At 34.5% G+C, this 23,293-nt stretch overlaps 1 protein-coding gene across 4 annotated transcripts in view; it reads left to right on the top strand.

Moving 5' to 3' along the window:
* The window catches only part of SIPA1L2 (signal induced proliferation associated 1 like 2), a 141,099-nt gene that overhangs the window by 101,139 nt on the left and 16,667 nt on the right, over nucleotides 1-23,293 (top strand). For all 4 annotated transcript variants that reach the window (XM_052702425.1, XM_052702196.1, XM_052702344.1 and 1 more), the window contains exons 11-18: nucleotides 4,725-4,982; nucleotides 8,024-8,107; nucleotides 9,631-9,731; nucleotides 10,133-10,236; nucleotides 11,787-12,175; nucleotides 15,966-16,190; nucleotides 18,585-18,738; nucleotides 21,602-21,821. In XM_052702425.1, coding sequence (XP_052558385.1) covers nucleotides 4,725-4,982; nucleotides 8,024-8,107; nucleotides 9,631-9,731; nucleotides 10,133-10,236; nucleotides 11,787-12,175; nucleotides 15,966-16,190; nucleotides 18,585-18,738; nucleotides 21,602-21,821 — 1,535 coding nt within the window. The remainder of the gene's footprint in view (nucleotides 1-4,724; nucleotides 4,983-8,023; nucleotides 8,108-9,630; nucleotides 9,732-10,132; nucleotides 10,237-11,786; nucleotides 12,176-15,965; nucleotides 16,191-18,584; nucleotides 18,739-21,601; nucleotides 21,822-23,293) is intronic.

Genomic DNA, 23,293 nt, shown 5'->3' with positions numbered 1-23,293 from the left:
TGATAACAACAGAATTGCAATAAAATTGATGATCACCATAAATACCTTTCTATCGCTACAGCCCCCCTTAGTAGTTCAGATCTGCAACACATCGACCTAATGTTGAATTGTAACCAGTTATTCCGGTTTTGTTATGCTAACAAATCATTCGTAAGGATGAGTGAAATCTAAAAATTAAAAATCATGTTTTTGTGGGCTCTCGACAACCTCAAATGCCACAGTGTAAAATAACTTTCACCTAAAATCAGTTTTTTAAATAGTTAAACTGATGTCTGCATGATTGCTTTACTAGATCAAGCAATGCTTTTTGTGTCCTTTCATCTCTAGACTTTCATAACTTTGGAAACTGAGAATAACATTCTCATTATATGAATTTATGGAGCCCAATAATGTAAGTTTTAAATAAATTTTTAAGATCTTAAAATACACATTTATCTTTACATATTCTTTGAACTGAATTTTAAAAGTTTAAAAAGTAATTAAGTAAATATATCATGGTGTACTGGCACAAATTCTATAATCTTTATCCAGTGGAATAAGTTGTGATTTTATAAATAGAAGCTAGATAATGGTCCAAGTATTTAATAGGAAATAGCATTTAATTTCATCAGTTATTTTTCATACAAGATAACAGTTCCATAGCTAAATAAACAAATAAATAAAATCCCTGTTAGATTACAGGCATGAAATAATTTGTTGTCATTGTTTCTGATCTACAGAGTTACAGTTATGGTCTTATGTATCTCAGTAAACTGCCAATCTGTTCTTTAGCCAGTGTTTGTGAAGCAGTAAATTATTACTTTCCATATAAATGCTGAATTGAATAGTTGGGCACTTTTACATTAAAATAAATAATCTTATGTGACAAAGGAAGTCATATAAAGTAGTTCAGTTTAGCCATGGAGTATCGTGGGATTTTTGTGACAGTTAAGAAGGTGGGGTCCATTTTGGATTCCAAAGTAACATTTTTAGATTTTCATGCTTTTTTTAATTTTTTTTTTATTCCTCTCTCATTGTAATTTGTCCTCGAGGGGAATATATTTTAGTACAGTAAAAATACTTGTTTAAAGGCATTGAAAATAATTTTCTTTGATGGAGAGTTTGTTGGCTGTTCTTACATCATGCTATAAGGATTTAGTTAGCAAGCTAAGTCAAACTGATGTTAGTAACAATCTATTTTGCTTTTAGAGCCTATGGATATTCTTACAATACTTTAGAAAACCCCTACAAAGTAATTAATAAGGGATATAATGATAGTTGCCTTTCTCAATTACTAAGACAAACTGTGAAATCAATACCCTAATAATTAAAGTTGGAGAGGGAATGTTTTATTTTTAACACTTAAGATTTATGAGAATGAAGGAATGAATGAAATAATACATAGAAATCAGCAGAAGAATGATTGAAATAGTTGCCAGCTTAATTGTTGAACTTCCTATTCAAATAATGAATATGACTGCCTGAAGAATTACACAGTGTGCTAAACTAATATTAACGTTGCTTTATCAACTACACACTCTTTGTTCTGTTTGTTTTGTATATAAGGTTTTATGAAAATCTTTAATTGAATAATCAATCTTATGGTTGTTTTTTTTTTTTTTCCTCTGAGAACCTTCTGTGTTCACATAATGTTATCGCCTGCTTTGGAAATGAATCAAGGTTGCACTGCTAGAGGCTATTGTGCCTTAGACATTGGTCTCATTTGTTGCACATAGTGAATAATATGTGGAATCTTATGAAGAGAAAGATGGTCTTATAAGAAGTGGAATGTTGCACTGGAGAAGTTCTTTCTATTTAGGCTTCTCCAGTATAAATGTTCGTGCAATTCAGTGCAATTTGCTTAACTTGCCTTTGCCACATGATTCCTCATTCTAGGAATCCAATATGTGTGCTCCATGACTTTTCAGAAGGGTGAAACAATGTTAGAAATATTCATAAATGAACTGGTTTGAAGTGGCAGTCTGAATAAATGTGACATTCATGCAGGGGAGGTGGGAGAGACCAAATTGATCTTCTGAAATTAATTGATAATTTTATAATATTGGTTTTTCTGTAGCTCCATTTTTTTTCTGTGATAGGAGACCGTTAAGGTCTTCTTACCTCTGTAGGTATGCTAAAACAGAAAGCCATTCTCTGATGCTTTGTGATAAGAGGAACTGGAAGGAAATGAGTTTTATACCCAGTGAAATTATGCACCTATCAAATAATTTCTCATCGTAAATCAGTACAGAAATACAACTTAATATCTAACATATTCAATCATAATGATAATTTCATATTAAGCAGCATCTCTCCAGCGAACTCTGATCTTTATATGCATGGAATGAGATAAAGAACTCTGCTAAAAGCAAAATACTAAATATGTTGTTTCACTCCACTGACAGAAAGAAAGTAAAATGAAGTTGTATGCAGAATTAATTTTGAGATTTCTTACCTTCTGAGTTCTTAAGTTTGCAGAAATAATGTTCTTTTACAGTGTTAGCATGATTCCTTAGATTTTGTTTAAAATAACACAAGAAATTCTATGTCCAACTACATCATCAGAGTTTACTCATTAGATTTTACTGTTGAGTTTTTTGTCCTTTGTTTGTTGGTTTGTTTTGTTGTTGGTTTTTGTTCTGTTGTGCTTGGTTGTTGGCTTTTTTTTGTTGTTGTTTCGTTTGTTTGCTTTAGCCATAGAATAAGCTTGAAAAATCAGGAATTCTGAGTTCTGTTTTAGAGTACTCCCGTGACCCTTCTTTATCTCATCTTTATCACGATATGCCCTGCACTAGCTACGAATATGCACCCACAATGCTTATCCTCTGTATTATGGCTTTAATTCTTTCTTTACCTCTTTTGGGGTCTGAGGTTTTTATGCTACATGATAAACACTGTTCCTATTCAAGTACCATAAAATTCAGCAGCCAGAAGCATTTGGTGGTTTACACTGGGTAGGTACAGAATATGTGGAGTGCAGTTGTTAAAGTTATACACGTCTTCTTTTCAGCAACCTTGAATAGCATTGTTAACATTTTTATAATACCTAATTTTGATCTGCTTACTGAAACACTGGGAGTGAAGGTATTACTTTAAGGTTTTGTTGAGAAGCCTTGAGGGATAGTATCTATACGAATATGCACTGTGTATTTGTGTTAAGTCATTTGTCCCAAAGTATTTTCAAGGTTAGGACTGTACACGCTTTATAAACATTTTATGCAACTTTATAACAATTTCTCTAAGCGTTTTTAATTTAGTCAGAAATTATGAATGTTGAGTTTTCAACAAAAGCAAATTTTGATTAGGACTGAGCTCAAGGACAGAGTAGTGAAATTTGACTGTTTCTTGCTTTAACTTGGTGTGCATCAATAGAATTTTTTAGGCTGTTCACAGAATTAAATTAGTACATACTATCTATCAAGCAGAGAAACAATAGGTACTATTGTGAGAATGTGAAATATAAATGCAGTGGTAATCATTGGTAATCTCTGTTAATGAATTGGTGAAACAATTATTGTTAACACAAGTCCAGCTTGAGTCTGCAGAAAATACCCTAGAGGCAGACTGATCTTTTGGGCAACAGTGTCACTAATGTTATCTGAGCTTTCTGGGAATGCTAGTAGTATTTAATGATGCTGTAAGATTCAAACCAAAGTTGTAAGCTTTCCAGCTTGTCTCTTTCTTCTGCGTCACAATTTGTCTTCACAGCATGGAGACTCCCAGAGGAATATTAGGAAGTACTATTTAGAAATAAATGGAAAAACATATTTATTTACAAGTTAATCACTGACATCACAGTGTAGTCAGTGGGAACAGGACAGATTATAAAGGCTGTTTCTCAATATCACTAAGGATTGTCTGGATTGCTGGAAAGCATCAAACATGTTTTGTAGTTTCAGATATGTAAATTTTACATTAAGAAATTGTTTGAATTTATGAAATTTAAACAAACCAACAAACCAAATTTAAACAAACAAACTTTGATTGAAGAACTTGATGTTTGCTGATTTCTAAATGCCTTATGTCTACTAGTTCTTATTATGTGAAACTCTGGTCATAGAATCATAGAATAACTTGGGTTGGAAGGGACCTTAAAGATCATCTAGTTCCAACCCCCTGCTGTAGGCAGGGCTGCCACCCACCAGCTCAGGCTGCCCGGGGCCCACCCAATCTGGCCTTGGATGCCTCCAGGTATAGGGCATCCACAGCTTCGCTGAACAGTCTGTGCCAGCACCTCACCAGCCTTTGAGTAAAGAATTTCCTCCTCAAATCTAGCCTAAATCTCCCTTCTTTTCGTTTGAAGCCATTCGCTCTTGCCATATCACTATCACACTCTGAAAAAAGTTGATCTCTCCCTGCTTTTTACAAGCTCCCCTCAAGTACTGAAAAGGCGCAATGATGTCTCCCCAGAGCCTTCTCCTCCCCAGGCTGAAAAATCCCAGCTCCCTCAGCCTGTCTTCATAGGAGAAGTGTTCTTCACATTAATATATAAATTAAAGCTTAATATTTTCGTCTTTTTGAAGAGAAATGAGAGAGATCAAAACTTTTGAGCACAGGAGAGCGAGTCCTCTATTTTGACGTTTCCCACCTGCTTGGCATGATAGCTTTGCAGCATGCAAAGGACAGCTTAACGCTATATGAACGCCTCTAAGCACCCAGAAAAAAAATGCCTGTACATCTGACTACAAGATTGTTTTTTCTGTTCTCTCCAGTGAGGCTGATCATGATTTTTGTTCATCCAACAGGGGTTGTTCAGAACTTTGTCGTATACCCATGGTGGAATACAAACTTGACAGTGAAGGCACCCCATGTGAGTATAAAACCCCTTTCAGAAGAAATACCACTTGGCATCGGGTGCCGACTCCCGCTGGGCAGCCTCTCTCTCGTGCCTCTCCAATCCTAGGAACATCTGACAGACTGCAGTGCCAGCAGCTTCTCCAGCAGGCTCAGACAGCCATTCCTCGCAGCACTTCTTTTGATAGGAAACTGCCAGATGGTGCAAGGTAGTATACCTTTAATGTCCATCATTTTCCTAGTATGCCTTAGATATCTCTGTTCTGTAGAACTCTGGTGTACTTGATTTTAAACAACTTTTGAAGATTCATGCTATTTTGTTGAGTTTCAACAGTAATTCTGAGATTGTATCAGAGGGAATTAATTGATTACAGTTCATTCTATATGAAACAAGTGACTTCTGTTGTTCGTGATAAGAGTGTACTCTAAGAGGATCCTACTGATGAGGACACCAACATTCCCCTTTAGTCCCAAATCAATAAAGTAGGAAACCCTTGTTACTTTTTGATCTAAACAATGTCCTGTCCTCCACCTTTTGGGATCCTATTTAAGCAATTAAGAGTGTAAATAAAATGAACCCATCCCTCTAAAAATGAATGATTTAATCTCATTACCACACTATTTGCATAGTTTCAAAGGATTGTGTAACTCATTACTAGTCCTTATGCTTTCCCCTGCTTTTAATTAAACAAAGCAGAGCTTGTGATTTGAATATATAATGTATGTTAGAGTATGGGATGGTATCTTTAAATCTTAGCTCTGTTCTAATTCAATTGTAATCATAACAAAAGAATTTCTTTTTAAAAATTGTAAATACATACATCTTTAATTATTTAGGAAAACTTTAGGTCTTGTGCTCTCTGTCCCTTATTGTTCGCATTATTTCTGCTTAATGTCCTTCTCTCTGGAGTGATGTAGTTCTCATCTTCAAGGATATAATATTGCATGTTTGGAATAGCTAAATTATATAAAAATCTGAAGTACGATTCTTGTACATCCTTAAAATTTCTGGCTGAAATCATTAAATGCTGTTACTGCTATACTGTCTACCTTATTTAGTAGAAGAGCTCTGACATCTCATTACAGATATTTTTGGTAAAATCTAACATAAGGAAAAAATACATTGAATGTTCCTCAAATATATCAGGTTTGATGAGTATTTGTTAGGCATACTAAATGTGAATGAATAGGGAAAGAATGAAAAATTTCTGAAATTTCCAAATTTCCAAATTTTGTTTCCAAATACTCATTTCCAAAAAATGTTCACAAACATAAATTTCAATTCTTACTCTCCATGAAGCACATAAAAAGCTTGGAATACAGAGGCTCTCTCTTCTCATGAAGCAATCTCTAGATTACTTAAACAAATCAAGTGCAGTGCATGAGTGCTATTCTGGGGAAGGCATGATACAGAATATAAATAATGAAAAAGGAGAGAAACGATCAATTATGATATGTGGGTCCTGAAACATGAAATGTTTCTAATCGGCAAGGTCGTTTCCACATAGCAAGAGGCATAGCTAATAGCTTGACAGAGAGATGTGATTAAAACAAGAATATGAAGTGAGGTTGATTAGTACTTATAGTCTTGTAAATGTGAAAATGTGTACTCAGACTAGGAAAATGATGAAGAGTTTTTAGAGGGTTGAGCTGCAATACCATTTTAGTCAAACTGAAGAGGAGTGAAGGCAGGGAAAAGTAGGTTGATTAAAAAAAAAAGGAAGTTATCGCAGATAATCTGAAAATGAGCTAACGTTGAAGTCTGTGGTAAAGAGGTTCTTTTTACAGATAAAAAGAGGAAGAAACAACAGAAATGTTTATAGATACAGCAAAAAGCTTTAAAAGGCTAGATATAGCAAAAGGCATCAGCAGCAACTACAGTTAAACACAGTTTAACTACTGTGACATGTGACAAGTTAGGTGCCCAGACCAAAGATGAAATTAAAAACTGGGAGCTGAATGCCTGTACTCCTAGATCTCCTCCTGGGGAGAGTTCTTTGAGAAGGCAATTTAAATGTCTTTGTGTTGAGCAAAGTTTTGCCTGTAATTTGTCCTTGAGAAATACACAGATATGTTTGAAATCTACTTCTTTTACAATTCGCCTAGTTCTGTGACAGCTTCTCCTAATTAGTGTCTAAAAGTGAAGCTTCAGTTGGACTCACTTTTTTGGCTTTTCACACCAAGAAGATTCTGTATACTTTAGTCTTTGAGTCACAGTGGTAGATGAGCACGTTCTTTCACCTGGAGTCCAGAATCCATTCCAAGTATCAGACAGATGCAACTGTTCTGTGAACGAGCAGTGAGGCATCCTCAGAATACACTTCTGTGGTCCTGATTTTGTTGCTACTTTTTGTGTAGCAGGCTAATAAGTAGGCACTTGTCTGGGAAATAGGTTGACAATATCCAAGGTTTGAGGATAATGTCCTAAATATTAGTTTGAAGGCTCGAAATGTGTGGGATGATAATTTAGCATTTCTTTAAAGCTGGTTCATTTAAGCAAGAAGTGCTGCATTCTTGGCAATAAGAGGAAAGAACACACAATTGAAACTCAACTGTAGCCTACAGAATAATTTGCTTGATTGTGAAAGGCTTAATCCTGTCAGTGCTTATCAGAATGGGATATGCTGAAGAATTAGGCACTCAACCGTCTACATGTTTATCATACGTGTGTTTGATGGTTAGACAAAATATAAAGCAAATGTCTTTGAAATTTTCAAGCTGAACTCTGAAGTTGCATATTGAACTTCATGTCCTTGGGAAATTGTGGTGCTTAAATCTAAAACAACCTTTTTCCAACTTCCAACTCTACTTTCATGAGTATATAAATTCATTCCTAGATATTATCTTGAAAAAAACTTGAGATAATGTAGCTGAGTGAAATTGCAGAGTTATGGATTGATATGTACAGAAGTGAAGAGTTGGAGACTGATCAAAAACAAATTTCAGCAGTGCATTTCAGCTGCCCAGAAAGGCAGAGGTTCCTATGCATGAATTTAGAGGTCTAATCCACCTGCTCAGACTTGTATGTAATCCCACTTGTTCAGAGGAAAAAATGAAAATTTGTGATTAATCATGAAATAAGTGATGTATTTAGAAAATTCTGAAAAAGAATGTACATGAAGTATATTTTATCTGTTTTGTTTCTAAAAGTGAATGTATATTTAAAAAAAACAAAAAAAAACCAATAGTTCAAGTCTGAAACTTTATGAATATTTCAGTGCACTGTTAATGACTCTAGTCAACATTACAGAAGTTCTCCAAGCAACCAGTCTTCCTCCAGTGACCCAGGTCCCAGTGGTAGCAGCCAATGGAGACAGCAAGTGGGATATGATGGGTATTGATTTTATTTTATTTTTCTAATCTTTCTGAATCTCCCATGCATCTTTTTTCTGAAACAAATTTCATATGGATGTTCCATGTCATAGATTTATTTGGGAAATCTATTAGTAAACTTTTAGGACTCCTGAGTTTTGTAGTTTAATCTGTATGCTAATAAAATTTTACTCATACTACTTAATTCTTTAGGACCAAACTATTATTTTACAATTTTGGTAAATAACAAACAGTTCTTAGTTCTGCTTTCCCAGGACAGGACAGAAATCAGCTGGTAACTCAGAACTGAGACCATATAGTGATTTCTCCTCCTTTAGTTTCACCGGGGGAGTATTTAATTTACAAATGATCTTTATAGACTTGTAAGGTTTTATTTCCTACTGTTCTTGTTCCAGTGGTATCCATTCCCTAGTATCTCTCCTCAAAAAAGTAACAGTATTTCATAAGTATCATCTCCCTTTAAGGCTATTGCAATATGTAGGTGTTATGTTTGCGTGCCTGTTAATCCCTTGGTGCTGAAAGTTTTAGAAATTAGTTATCCATGAATAAAAAAACCAACATGCTGTTCAAGTTTTAAAAATATTTCATGAAAAAATCTGTTCATTACTTTAAATGAATCACTTTGTTGTACAAGGTTAGCTGAAATGCTTATAAAATGTTGGGATGTGGCAGCATTTAGACAGTGTAATGAAAAAGCATTTGGCTTTTGGAAACTGTAAGAAAAAAATGTAAATATTGAAAGCATCGTCTTGCCTATGCAAAAAATTCCTTTGGCATAGCTGTTTGTGTGTGCAGATGTAAATGCTGTATCTTGGAGATTGTTCACTGAAATCTCTGACAGCTAAATATGTGCAAATATTTAAAACAAAACTTTTTTTTTTTTTTTCTCCACAGTATATGCATAAAAATCTATCTGGTGTCTTTTTACTGGCATAGAGATTACTAACTGCGATTTTATTTTTGTTATGTTGCTTTGTGAAATAACTTAATTTCTGCAATTTTTACAGTAGAATTTGTATTTCAGATTGCAATCTCAAATAGATTTAATTCTAAAATGAGTGCAGACAATCATTCATAATGTTATGTTAAAGTGAAGGAACAAAGTTTACAAAATATAAAGCATTTTATCTAGCAAACACGTTCTGAGTGTGAAACCTTGCAAAAATACCATTATTTTCTGTGGGGCTTAGTTTATTAAGCAGTTAAGTATGCATTACCATAGTTATCCTCTGCAAAACCCTTTGGCTACTGTAGCTCCAAGAATGCATTTCTTTTTAAAGCTCAAAGTCATAGTGGTCTATTCACACTGAAGGACATAAGTGTGCTGTTGAGAAAATTGTATGTAAATATGTCTATTCAGTGTTTGGAAATGTTACTATACTTGCTTGGTGGGAGAAATAATGACTGTTTAAACAAATCGCTTTACAAAATATTTTCTTTGAAGAGTAGAAAGTGTTGTTTATCATGTAAATATTTTTCTAGAAAAAAAAAACAAATGGCTTGATTTTCTGCTTGTGTTAAAAGGTGCCAATCCCCTTTGCTTCATGAACACCAAGGTTCAGGCTCACTGGAGATTGAAGGTGGCAGAGAACGAGATGAAACTTTGGAAGGAACTAGACATTCTGGTAATAACAAATACCAAATCTCAAAAATAAGTGCTCTTTCCACTGTAATACTTGCAGAAGTGCAGCCACTTTCTGATGTAACAGTTTTATAGCCAAAAAGTGGTTGTATGACAGTGAAAGCCGGAGCTGTTACAGACAGTCTAATAGAATATGGTGTGGGATATCTGGATATCCAAATGAGCTCCTGAACATCAGAAAGCATCATGAATGATGGAAAACAGGTTGAATTTCACTTAATTATGTTTGAAAAATTAGATTTTAATGATTCTGCAAAGTTGCACATCTCTGATTCCAAAGAGTGTACAGGTTTGAAACCTGATGCTAAGCCATGTGCTCTTTTCTTTGTACAGTATACTCATCTTTTTAGCATTCAGAAATTAAAACACAATTATTTATGGCAGAAACCAAGTGGCATGCACCATCGACCAAAATCCTCAGCTCCTACAAAGACCGGGCTTTACAAAAAGATGGCAGTGGCAAGGAGTCGCCAAACAAACTTTCTCATGTAAGTCTTTACCTCACTTTGCAAAGGAACCTTAACATTCTTCTGTGCATTCCCTGTTTATTCAACTCGATTTGCCAAATAGCTATTAGCTTTGGGATAGCCAGTGAAATTCACACTGTAAACATACAATACTCTGTGGATTCTTTAAGTATTATAGAAAATGTCTATCCTGTAGTTTATTTTATTTATTTATTTATTTGACCTTTTCTTTTCCTGTTCCTTTCCACTTTGGTTCTGTTTTACATTTACAATAGAAAAAGAGTCCTTTTTGCTGGACACTTACCAAAGTAGCTCCTTGGGAAAACTGCTCATTTGTATTTTTATCAGTTGGTCTGTTGTTTTTAAGGTCATGGCCATTTTGTAAGGGATAGAAGAAATGCAAATACAACCCCTACTTTTTTTTTTAAATAATTTTCTCAAATTCTGAGGCACGTTAATTCCTATATGGAATGGGAATGTTATTTCTGGAGTCTGGTTTTTCAAACTGCTTTACTGTATTAGTAACAACTATGTGTATATACATCTGCTAGGAGGGAAATCTCATTAAAAAATAAAAGATTGAAAAAATAAGGGTCTCCCTTCCCATTTATATTCTGCCTAGTAGAAGCCCATCTGCCTTTGTTCTGGCTACTCAGAGATGTTACAAAGATAAGTTAATTCAGCTTTCTATAAAATCTCTATTTAGGAAAGCAAAGCAAAACACAAAAACTTTATTGACACAAACGCATGACATAATTCTTCCACTTCAGTTGCCATACTTAGTTTGGAGGCGTATTACTTAAGTTACTTTCATCTGGTACACATACATTGCACTTGGCTGGAATTCAAGCGGCCATACGTCCAATTGGATTTGATTCAATAAACAGTGTATTTCACCCACACAGAGAAAAAGCCAAGGGTAATTCATTCTCCTGTGATCTTCAGATTTGCAGCAGAAATTGTTTAAACAAATAATTGTGAATGCTGCTAGCTGTAGCAAATGCTTGTTTCAACTCTCTAGAAATTCAATTTTATGGATGTTAAGCAAGTCCTATAATCAAAAAATTCAAGTGAGATCTTATGATTTGCAATATAAGATGGAAATAGAGCCTAGTATTCACTTTTATTTGCTGCCTCAATTTAACACCAAGGTTGGCAAAGACCTCCAAAATCATCTAGTCCAACTGTCCACCTACCACCAATATTTCCCAATTAAACTGTGTCCCTTAGTATCACATCTAAATGTAGGACGATAACTCAACTACCTCCCTGGGGAACCCATTCAAGCACCTGATCACTCTTTCTGAGAATAAATTTTTCCTAATATCCAACCTGAATCTCCCTTGACACTACTTGAGGCCATTCCTTCTAGTCCTATCCTAGTCTGTTTAGCAATTATGCAATTATTTAATAGAAACTAGTGGTATAATTTGTTTTTTCATACTTTGCAATTATAGCATTCCATAAAAAAATAATAAAGTAATCTTTGAATGGCACAAATTCAGTAATTTACATTAAGATTTTATAATTAAATTGAGGTGGTTCTTTTTTGTTTTCCTCTTGCTGTTAAGATTGGAGATAAAAGCTGTTCAAGCCACTCAAGCAGCAATACCCTATCTAGCAATACATCCAGCAACAGTGATGAAAAGCACTTTGGTTCTGGAGATCTTATGGATCCTGAGCTGCTTGGATTAACATATATAAAAGGAGCTTCAACTGACAGTGGAATTGATACAGCTCCTTGTATATCTGCACCTCTTCTGGCCCCTCTGCATCTTGCTGGCAGCAGGTCTGGAGTACATTGTCGTACTGAGCAATGGACTGAGTCTTCTGAAACTGCTGGGCTAGATGAGGATCCAGCTAAGATATATGCTGTTCATAGCTATGCCTCTGCTATTTCTGCCAGTCATACGGCTGAAGGAAGTATGGGAGACCTCAGTGAAATCTCTTCTCATTCCAGGTATGTATTTCTTATAAATTAGGGATTTGGGTTTATAGATTGATGTTCAGATAATTTTTTGTTGTTGTTGTTATTGAATTTTTTTTCCCTCACTTTTCTTTGAAAACATACCTGGTATTGATTTTTGTTGTATTCAAATACCTGTGAGGAGGTAATTTTTGATGAGTCTGCTTAAGGAGCATGACTAGTCCTTCTTTCAGATCTGATCAAGAATGTGTGTGTAGCTTTGTACAAATTGCTTAGGTTTTCAAAGCTGAGAAAAATCTGATTAAAAATGAAGTGGTATAATAAATTGAATTCTTCAGTTGTATTTGTTTTTGTAGTATTTGTGAAGGTCATTCTCTCAATGTATTTCTAGGATATGTTTTGACAGTAATTTCACTTCTATTTGGGAATTCACCATGTGCTATTACTGAGAAGTTTACTGAAATTTCTTGGATTTAATCTTTGACAATCCCATGATATTCTACAAGTGATTGAGAGCTAGAATGTTAGAAAACAATTTTACTTTCGTTGATGACGAAGGAAACATAAGGTGCTTTCATGATACTTTGTGTCATTCATGTGAATTTAAAATTAGTCTTTCCTCATCTTTCTTGGTTGTAAGGAGGGTTGTAGGTCCAAACACCCCAGTCATGTTACTTTGACATCAGACTTTCCCCTATATTTCCCCTATATTTTTTTCCCCTAGAACTTATTTCACAGACTTATTTAGTACAGGGCAACAAATTACATCAGATAAATGATGAAGAGAATCAAAGAAATTAAAATTGGCAATTTTTACATAAAGTGAAACTGCATTGTATACCATCAACTCTAATTTGCCTTGTTGTGGTGTATACTTTACGCTTTTGTATCTTGAGCTGTATTTCTAGCTGTGTTTGCGCTCTTCTTTTTGTTACCAATGGAGTGAATGTATGTATGGTACACCTGTTAAAAGGAAACTGTGAAAGTACACTTTTCAGCTGGTTGTCTTTATCTCCCATTTCCCATTGAATGATGACTTTAAATTTGAGACTTTGGTCTATGTGTGGAAGTTTTTATTCTGTAAAGTAATGGAAGGAAATTGTTCTTCTTTTCATCTCGTTTTTCTTCTGAATGTCAATTAGGACAGGAAAATAACAAAATAATATTCTTATTTCTTCATATGCTTGATTGAATTAGTCTTCAAAGCTTACTTTGAGTGTTAGAATTTTTCTTTATAATTTATGGGGAATAGCTTTGACTGGTACAATAGTTCTTTTTGTGAAAAGTAGGTACATAGTTTCACACTAAGCTTTTACCACATCTGTGATAATGTAGAAGCTTCAGATTTACTCTGCTTTGTATGTGTTGAAATTTAGTTTTACAGATTAGGAAGAAATATGCTCTTTTCTGCGACTTCATCATAGAGGGCTGTAATTGTTTTCTGATGGCTAAAATATGTATTTTCAGCACTTGTGTGACTGTTTTCATAATTAAGGTTCCATGCAACTATTAAGTATTATGCTGATCACTTATTTGGAATAAATATGCCATAGATTCCTTCAAAAAGCAATTAAAAATACATAGATTAAATAGATTGTGAGTTTATCCAGGGATTTACAAAGTAGCAATTATAGTTGAGGTGGCAACTCCTGTTAGGACTGACCAATTCCACTTTGCAACAGTGATGTTCAGCTTCTAATCTGTGTTCCAAATCCTTTCACCACAAGAAAATGTCAGACTTGCATTATGTAACCCATCTGTATTGTTCAAACTTTTCTTCAGCATCCTTCAAATTATCCTGGAGTGATAAATGATTTTACAGTTCATTTTAAAAGCTGACATCCCCTATATGGCACCTGCAGGCTTATATTATTTTTAAAAAAATCTCTTTATATAACTGTGATGTTGCAATACTGTAACATTCAAAGAGAAGCAAGAATGTTAATATTTATGTGCTATCTACTGCCACATCCCATGTATATTTTCCAACTGGTCTGACATTGAGTTCTTAATTGTTCATAATTTGCAATGATGAAGCTCTACCTTAAACAAGACTTTTACTCAAAATTAGTTTATAAATGTTGAACAGTGAGCTTGTTTTACAATGGCTAAACAGCATAAAACTGAAAAGCAAGTCCACAGACTAGTGGAAAGTCACAGATCTATAAATGCTTTTTCCTTATTTCCTTATTAAAATTGAATTTATTGAGCAAAAAACATGATTATATGACTCTGTGATGATTCTATGAATAAATTAAGTTCAATTGGCCATCAGTTGGTTTGATTCTCTAACATGATCAGATAAAGAACCACTTAAAACTAACTGATTTCTGAGAATTAAGTCTGCTGTGTGAAACACTATTTCAAACTACAAGATTGACTTGAGCTATGCACAACACTATGTCTTGCAGCTATGTTGTTAATGGCTTTCTCTCTCCTATTTTATATTAAGTACACACATGAATTATCAAATGCCTTTAGGTTACTGTTGCTGAAACAGCTCCGTTGCCTTTAGGTTTTTTTTTCCTCGCATAGACCATCAGTACCATTTGGACGCTGAGAATATACAGTTTTTATTCTAACCATTGCTTTGAACTCATTTAAAAGCAACTTTCTATAAGTATTTCATTTCTTAGAAAAATGTCCTTTTATTTAAAAAGTACAGAATGAAGCTGGATGTTCAGTTTTTCTGGAGTTCAGTTACATAGAAAAATCTAAAATACTCTGGATAGTGTCCTTGTTGTCAGTCTGATATGTTTTTTACGTTATGCTTCAATACTTTCTTCACCTTTAGACTTCAGTTTTTTGTAACTGAATTATTCTGATTATGCCTTTATATAAATGTCTTGATATAATTTCTTTACACTTTTGCAAGGATAACAAGCATGAGAGCAATCATGCTGCTATTAACACCACCTCATTTATTGTCTTCCTCAAAAACTCCTGATCTTGTTTCTGCATTTGTGGGGAAAAAGAGAGATGTTTGAAGCTTCTTCCATATCATGCAGTTTAATCAGATATAATGACATCTGTGCATGTGCACTGCTTGTGTTTGACTCAACAACCTCTTCTGGTCCTTTGTGAATGAATCCTGTACATTAAAAAGTAGCAATGTGTTTAGTATTTGCAAATCAACAATGAATGTTAGGAGCTGCTGCTTCAGTTTCCAGTCTCTAATTTAAGCTCAGACTCTTGGTTTGTGAATGCGTTGGTTGCTTCGCATCCAAGGTGAAAAGAACAACTTTACTCGTCGAGGAAGTGTTTGATTTAGCTCGTTTTGAATCATTTTGAGAGTTGTCGGTTAGATGCTATTATTTGTAGTGAAAGAAACTATTAAAATCATCCAGATTGGTACTGGATGAAGGACTGAATTTAAACTGTCATAAGCTTGAAAAATCAGTGTGAAGTGGAAGAGACATAGAATTCTTAGATATTTGGGATAATTCCCTATATAGAGCCTTGACATAAATTGAATTATACTATGAATAATGTTTGTGTATGTACATATTTACTGAAAAAAGCAAATGGAAATCCATGTATTTGTATTAAGCCTGTGTCTTTAATTTTGGCTCACATCATGGTTTGTGTTGGCATTTCAGCATGTTAAATTGGACATTATTTGCTTTAAAAACTCATTATTATTTTATTATCATCAAAGACATTTGATATATATACGCATATATAAGCAGTATGTAGAAAATTATTGTACTGATGCTGCTGCCTTGATTTTAACTTGAGTAAAAGTGAACACTGAGAATTATATCTGAGTACATGGGGAAGAATTTTTGATTTGGTGTTTTCTGTGTTTCCTTTGCTTTTTCAGTGGGTCACATCATTCAGGAAGCCCATCAACACATTGCTCTAAAAAGAGTGGCTCTCTAGATACCTCCAAAGTCTATATAGTGTCGCAGAATAGTAGTCAACAGATTTCTGGGTCAGTTTCAAAACCATACCACAGACAAGGAGCAGTGAGTAAATACGTGATTGGATGGAAGAAATCAGAAGGAAGTCCTACACCTGAAGAATCTGAAATTTCTGAATGCCACGAGTAAGAATTCTTTTCAACTATGTTTGGGGCAGAAGGGCAAGGAAAATATATTTTAAAATAGGATAGAAAGATGAAAAATTACAGATTCCATTTCAAATGTTTGGTTTATTCCTGTGTCTTTATGTATGACCTTTTCAAATCTCTGGGAAACAATTGGAAAGCCACAATTGTATTATGTCTAAAGGCCTTTTCTAGAAATCTTCAGTAACATTACAGTTACTTGAAAATAGCTTGCTTCTTAATGTTTCTGTATTAAACCTTTCTATCTTGTTGCATATTTTGTCAACTAATACATTAGAGTTTGAGAGAGGTGACTATGAATTTAGCACACATCTATGTGGGTAACTAGGAAAAATAATGCCACTTGAGATATTTGAATGGTTTCCATATACTTTTTTCTGATGTATTTTAACAAATAGATGGGAACTGGTGGATAGGACTTCACAAGACAGAGATCAGGTGTCTCTAATCCCAATCTCTGATGCTCAAGAGATTAAGCACAATGTGCAGGATTCATTAGCAGTGCATTTTAAATTTATTTTAGCAAATAACATTTAGACAAAGATAATCTTATCAATTCTAGTCAACAGCTGCATGTACAACTTAATGTAGGAATAGTTCATTAAGAAAGTGTTACTCTTAGGTGGAAGGAAAACACTTGCATTCAAAGGAAAAGATGCAGCAGTTCAAATAGACATGAAACTTTCCAAGTACTGCAGCAATAACTAATACTTGAATCAGCTGTTTAGAACAAATGTTCAAATTTCTGTTACTGTGAGAATCATCTTGTCTGATAACCTCTTTGATATCTTTCTGTGCATAATTTGTTTAGTTCTATATCTCAATAAATCATACTTGGCCCTACATATATTGATAAATTTACAATATGGCATGCAGCCCCTGATTTTCAAATGCCTAAAACAGGATTACTCCATTTAATAGGAATGGGATATTTCCATCTAATACTTTGTAGTGGATGTGTGTACAAATTTGTAAGATAAAAGCTTGATGATATTGCTAACATTTTTAATTTTCAAAATTTAAAAATACAACTTTACTACCTTCCTGTCCTTGTTATTTACGTTTCTCTGTGGTACTGTACAGGTGATCTGTTTATTTGTTTGCTTATTTATTTTAGGCTTTCAAATATTAAATTGCTCAGTCATAGCAGTACTTGCATTTGGAAAGTAGTAGCTTCATTGATTCCTACAAGTTTTTGTATTTTGAAATTAATGAACCTCTGAAATAATTTCTTTTTATTTCAAATAGAACCCTTAAAACAAAATTGCATAATGAGGCATGGCATTTAGAATGAAACCACAGCTATTTTGAAAAGCATCTTCAAGAGCTAGTTCAATTTATGAAATATTAATTGAATATGGCAGCACTTCTTATACCAGAAAACATTTTCAGGTTTTTCCATGGTTTAGAGCACTTCTTCACCTCTTTCTTTCTAGGAAAGCTTTCTATACATCACAGAGAGGAAATATCCCTCTGAGGATAATTATGTTGAAATAAAATAACATCTCTAATTAGCAATGATGTTGGAAATCAGGTCAATTGCTGAATGTTGTGCCACTATAGGATATAATTCACTGAGAATTACACTTTACCATAGCAAAGCTTGTTTTCTCTCCGCTGAGGACAGAGTCACTGATTATGCTGCACTTGACAGTAAGTAATGGATTCAAATGCATGTTCTATGTGACTGGGAATCTCTGGTTCCTTAGATTGCATTTCAAGAGTAAATCTGCTAAAATTCTCTCCTTTCTCACTGGAAGGAGGGTGAAAAATAATAATTCAGCTTGACAGTTCTTTGTTGACTGTAAATACATTTTTATATACTGATAATTAAAGAAGACAGCTGTTTATTTGTCTAAATAGCTGTATGAAATTGCTGATAATGAAACACACTTGGCACATGGCACAATTGATTACAAATATACCTCAAATGTTGCTGTTGATGACCATAGTAATTTTTTCAGTTTGGATACAATATCACACTAAAAAATCTAGATTGTCTTATTTGCTAAGGAATTAAAAATTGTTTTGATTTGTGAGGAGCTATTGAAAATGTTGATATGAGTAAAACCTCAACAATACAGAAATCTTGTGTGTGAAAAGGAGAGAGGCGAGTTGGGAGGAACTAGCATTATGCTCTTTTTTTGTTTGTTTGTTTGTTGGTTGTTTTTTTTTTTTTCCCTCTTCAGATCTTTCAGTGACTTAAGAATTTCATCTTGGACCCATAAAACCCACAAACAGTTTAATATAAAATGCCTGGAAAATGTTATGAATAAAAGCATGCTGTAGCAGGAGATAAGTCTAACAAGTTTTATTTTGTGACTAAAAATAAATCCAAGAGCACTCTTGCTTATTTTGCAATTGTTTCAACAGAGTATATGATGATATAGATGCTGTGTCTGCATCAAGTCCACTTCAAACTGCTGTGAGGAATGCCATTGTTGAAAGCCAGCAAGTGTTGTCCAAAGAAGATTTTCTGAAGTTGATGCTTCCAGAAAACATCTCTGCGGAGGAGGGGAGAAGAAAGGTTAGCTACTTTCTTTGTATATAATTCAGACACAGTTATGGTAGAAATGATCTTCTGGCATTCCGAAAATGTCTATAGGAAAGGCAGCAACATTTTGTGTAAACGAAGTATATTCTTTGGGAACGCTTTAAATACTCAGCATAAATCCCAAAACATCAGCTCCCACATCAAGAAAATCATACCTACTTCATGATTATGTATGAAATACAGCGTTTGTCTAAGTATGACTCTGCTTAACTGTAAAGGTTGAGTAAGTTAATTATAATTTCAAAGGTTAAGAGTAACATTTTCAAGGTTGGATGGTTACATTTATTCACCTCAAATTATATTTAGGCAGAGGAATAAAAGTAAGCCTGCTTTTCCCCTGTCTTGTGCTACTCAGTACAGACAATTCTGTCCGAATCACAATTTTACATAGGCAGTGGTTGGAAGTACTCCAACCAGTAGCTGGAAGTACATAGTTGATGGTGTTGGAGGAGAGCGTAACTCTATACCGAATGAAGACAATCAGGAATATTAAAAAGTTCACAAGAAGAGTATAGGGAATTCAATATTTTGTAGGTTTCATGTATACACGATTCTGATTTTTTGGGCTTAATTTGCAGTAAAGCACAAAACAATTGAATTGCTTGAGTAATTGTCACACTTAGATATAAATTGAATGCCCTCTTAACCCCTGGTGTTGATACAGTGTGCTAAATAACGTAATCACGTCTGAACAAAAGAAACGCATGGGAATCCTCTAAGTGCAGAGTTTAGAATTCAGATTATATGTATTTTTAAAGTGCAATATGTTAAGTATGTTAAGTACATTAAGTATGTAGTTGAATTCTTATGAATAATGTCCTAGAGGTTTTTATGAATTATGATTAGTGCAAAATTTGGCTTTGTGTGACAATTTCAAGAATTGCCAACGTTTCTGTCATTTCAAGGCTGCCTACATAAGGAGTGAGGTGGTGTGGCCGTTCTGAGATCTATTACTACTGTCCCCTTCTCCCCTCAAGATATCTAAGTAAGAGAGACCACGGGCTCTGATTTGCAAGAGACCCCCACAGGAAGCCACAGGAATTAGCACTATCCAGTCTTTGATGATGTCCTCGTAGAGAGTAGTTATCTTGCTGTAGCTTAGTCAGTTGCTTTTGACAGCAAACCAGAAAGTAATTTTTCTGAGTATGTAAAATTGAACAGAATTGAATCACATCTTCGGTTTCATTTTATCTCACCTTCTTCAAAGAGCAGGGAATAGTGAACTCTCTAGAATGTGTAGTGTTTAATTTTTGTCATGCTCTGAAACTCTGTAAAGCTTCGACAATTAAAGTTTAACATATTTGAAGAGCTACTGGCCAATCTTTTTAGATAAAAATGTAATGTGATGTTGGGAGACTTCAGAGACATAGAAGAGTTGTAGCAGAATGCTTGCTGAATCTCAGGTGTGTTAAAGAGGATTGGAGATGCTTTTAATTCACAGAAAGAAGGTATTTAATCTTTTGCCCAGTGTGGTGCCTATTAAGACTCAGCAGCTCTTGGTGTTCTTTAACCACTGTTTATAAAAGGATACCATATACTTAATGTCCATATACTTATGGATGTTGTGTATGTCTTTTATCCAGTACTGCTGCTCATGACTGTTGATACCACTATTTTACATGTGTTAAAATAAGGATTTGGCCTGATGTTTATTCCTATGATGGTTAGACTGGATGATCATATAGGTTGTTTCCAACCTTTAGAACTGATCATCCCCCCTTTCTTTTTTCCCCTTGCTGATATTATGATGCTTTCCTAGATTAGAATCTGAGAATCTGCCTTAATCTTCTTTGGGACATAGTTAAACATTCTAAGAATTCAGCATTTTCTGTATTGTCCTCAAGATAGATGCTTTCCTGAACTAAAGATATGAAATACATTTAACTGTTCTGCAAAGACTGTTCTTTGTGGCATGATTGAGCGTTTCTGTCTATTCTTTTTAGACGCATTCATCAGTGAGTGAATTTTGTTCAGAAATATAACAATGTAGATATTTTTAACTCTATGCTAGATTGACTGTTTTGAAGAGTTACTGGTCCTGAGCTTACTTTCTTCATAGAGAGTATGCTTTTCCTAGTTAGCTACATGGCAAATAGGGCTAGATATTAAATTGTTACATGCAAGAGAAACCAGTTAAAATAATTAAAATAACTGACCTTTGTACATGTGAGAAGTAACAGGATTTGCAGTGCTGAAGAATGACTTATGAAGTGGAATGGCCCAGTTTTACACTACAGTAACATCTTGTTCTGCTGTAGATGTTTGGGTTTTGGTTAAATAACTTTTTGAAATACGTAACAGTTTCCACTAACCTCTATTATCCAATTCACTAAGCCTATTTCATGATATTTGTAGAAATGCAGTCTCTAAAATCACTCTTACTGTTCAATGAATTATATTGCACCATGTATCAGTTCAGAATGTTAAATATTAAAGCATAGCCATTTCAAATTAAAATCAAAGAGTACAGTCCTCAATAAATTTTACCAAAAGCTGGTAGTCTTAGATACATATATTTCTGGAAAAAAAATTGCTGTCATAATGCTATGGGGATTTCATTTAACATTTAGAATTAATAAAGCTGCACAAAATCTGATTAATTCATGGAAATTTGTTCCAAAATATCGAGAGGAAGAAGTATGAAAATCCAATTCAACTTTCTGAGGCCTCAGTACAGAGCTGATGTGATGGAACAAATCTCTGATCTGTGTTAGCTCAACAATTTCAGAATGCCTGCCCAGAAGAATACTCCCAGCAGTCTGATGATGGGATATGCTAGTGGAAATTATTTTAACCTGTAATATATGTTCTTATATCTCCATATTTTGATGTTTAGTTTTCATTTTATGGAAACCTTTCTCCACGGAGGACACTTTATCGTACCCTGTCAGATGAAAGTATATGTAGCAATCGAAGAGGATCTTCATATGCCAGCTCTCGAAGTTCAATGCTAGACCAGGCTCTCCCAAATGATATCTTATTCAGCACTACTCCACCATATCACAGCACGTTGCCTCCCAGAATGAGCCTGACACCTGGAATGGGAAATCTGAGGAGTAAGTGATTGTCATTGTTGTTGCTGAGTTCGGAATATATGTTGGAATTTACTTTTGAGGGGAAATTGTGAAATGTCGCATCAGCCTTCTGGGTATCCTGGTAAAAGCATATTTGGTCATCAGTACATGCTTATGCTTACCTTGGTGATCAGTTCAGGTTTATTATGTTTGGAGATGGTGTTTACTTCCTATGAAGTTTTCAGATGATCAGTAATCGACAACAAACAATTGTCTGAAGATATTTCTAGTTATAATTTTATTTTCCAGGAGTGCCCCAATCAAGGCAAACTGGCCTGCTTTGTTTCAGTCTTTGTGTACGTTCAAATTAATGCTACATTCATCATATAATACATGAATGCTTATATACCACAGCCCAAATCTGCACACACAGATGCATATATGTAGGCCACATCTTTATATATTTAATAAGGGTAATTTTATTATTTTTTTAAATGCTGCTCAATTATTTCACTCCGGCCATAGGAGACATGAAATCTAGAAATAAAGAAATACTTAGCTACCTTAATATTGTATCACAACTGACTGCAGCTTACAAAAATAGAACAATTGTGAAGTCTGAAATTGATAGTTGAAAAGCTGTGGGTGGATTTCCTGAAAATGTTGAGGATGCTTGTAAACCCATGTCCAGAGAGAATATGGACAAATAACTGAAGTAATAATGATAGGCTTCTGTCATTCATCATGTCTTTAAGGCACTAGCAATCACTTGCTTTCAGTATGAAGTTATATGAAAAAACACTTTCCTGTAACACTGAGGTGCATCACACTGAGCTTCATTTTAAACTATTACAAACTTCTAAACTCCTGCTTCAGCTGGAAATGCAAGCTTTATGTACCTTTTGCCAAACTTCAAACTATTCCTCTTCCATCAGCATGAAACTCTTTAGCATAAATTCAGAATAGGAAGCTCCATTTTCTTTCGTTTGAGACTAATACGAAATTTTGTAGTGTGTTAAGGGCTTTAAAATGGCTTCCTGATTGCATTTTTTTTTTTCTGTTAGACCTGTACTTGTAGAGCAATTTGTTAGGATGGTTAATCTGCAAAGCGATCAAACCTTCATCAGGCTGGAGGCTTCAGCATTCTGGAGGCTGGTACACAGCAACTAATGGTGCACATTCAGGCTTTATACTGCTCTTCCAGCTGTGGAATTTCAGTGTTTTGTGTATTGGTACTGTCTTACATTATTTTCCCTTCTTGGTGCATCTTAGATACAGACACTTATGTGCATAGTGGGGAAAAAATATGAAATTAGTATCCTGTCAGTCAGTGTGAAGCTGATTGTTAATAGCCAAGAGAGTTCCTGTTATTTTCATACACAGGTCCTATTTTCTGCTTCTGGTTCTGTATTTTAAAAGTACCTTTCAAAGCCAGTGATAAAAGATCTGTTATGATGACTGTCTTAAGGAAGCTATAATCGTTTATCTGTAATTGCCATCTGAAGACAAACACA

Source organism: Tympanuchus pallidicinctus, unplaced genomic scaffold, assembly GCF_026119805.1.
Source record: "Tympanuchus pallidicinctus isolate F22 unplaced genomic scaffold, pur_lepc_1.0 scaffold1, whole genome shotgun sequence".
Lineage (NCBI taxonomy): Eukaryota > Metazoa > Chordata > Aves > Galliformes > Phasianidae > Tympanuchus > Tympanuchus pallidicinctus.
This window is presented reverse-complemented; position numbering and strand designations above follow the sequence as displayed.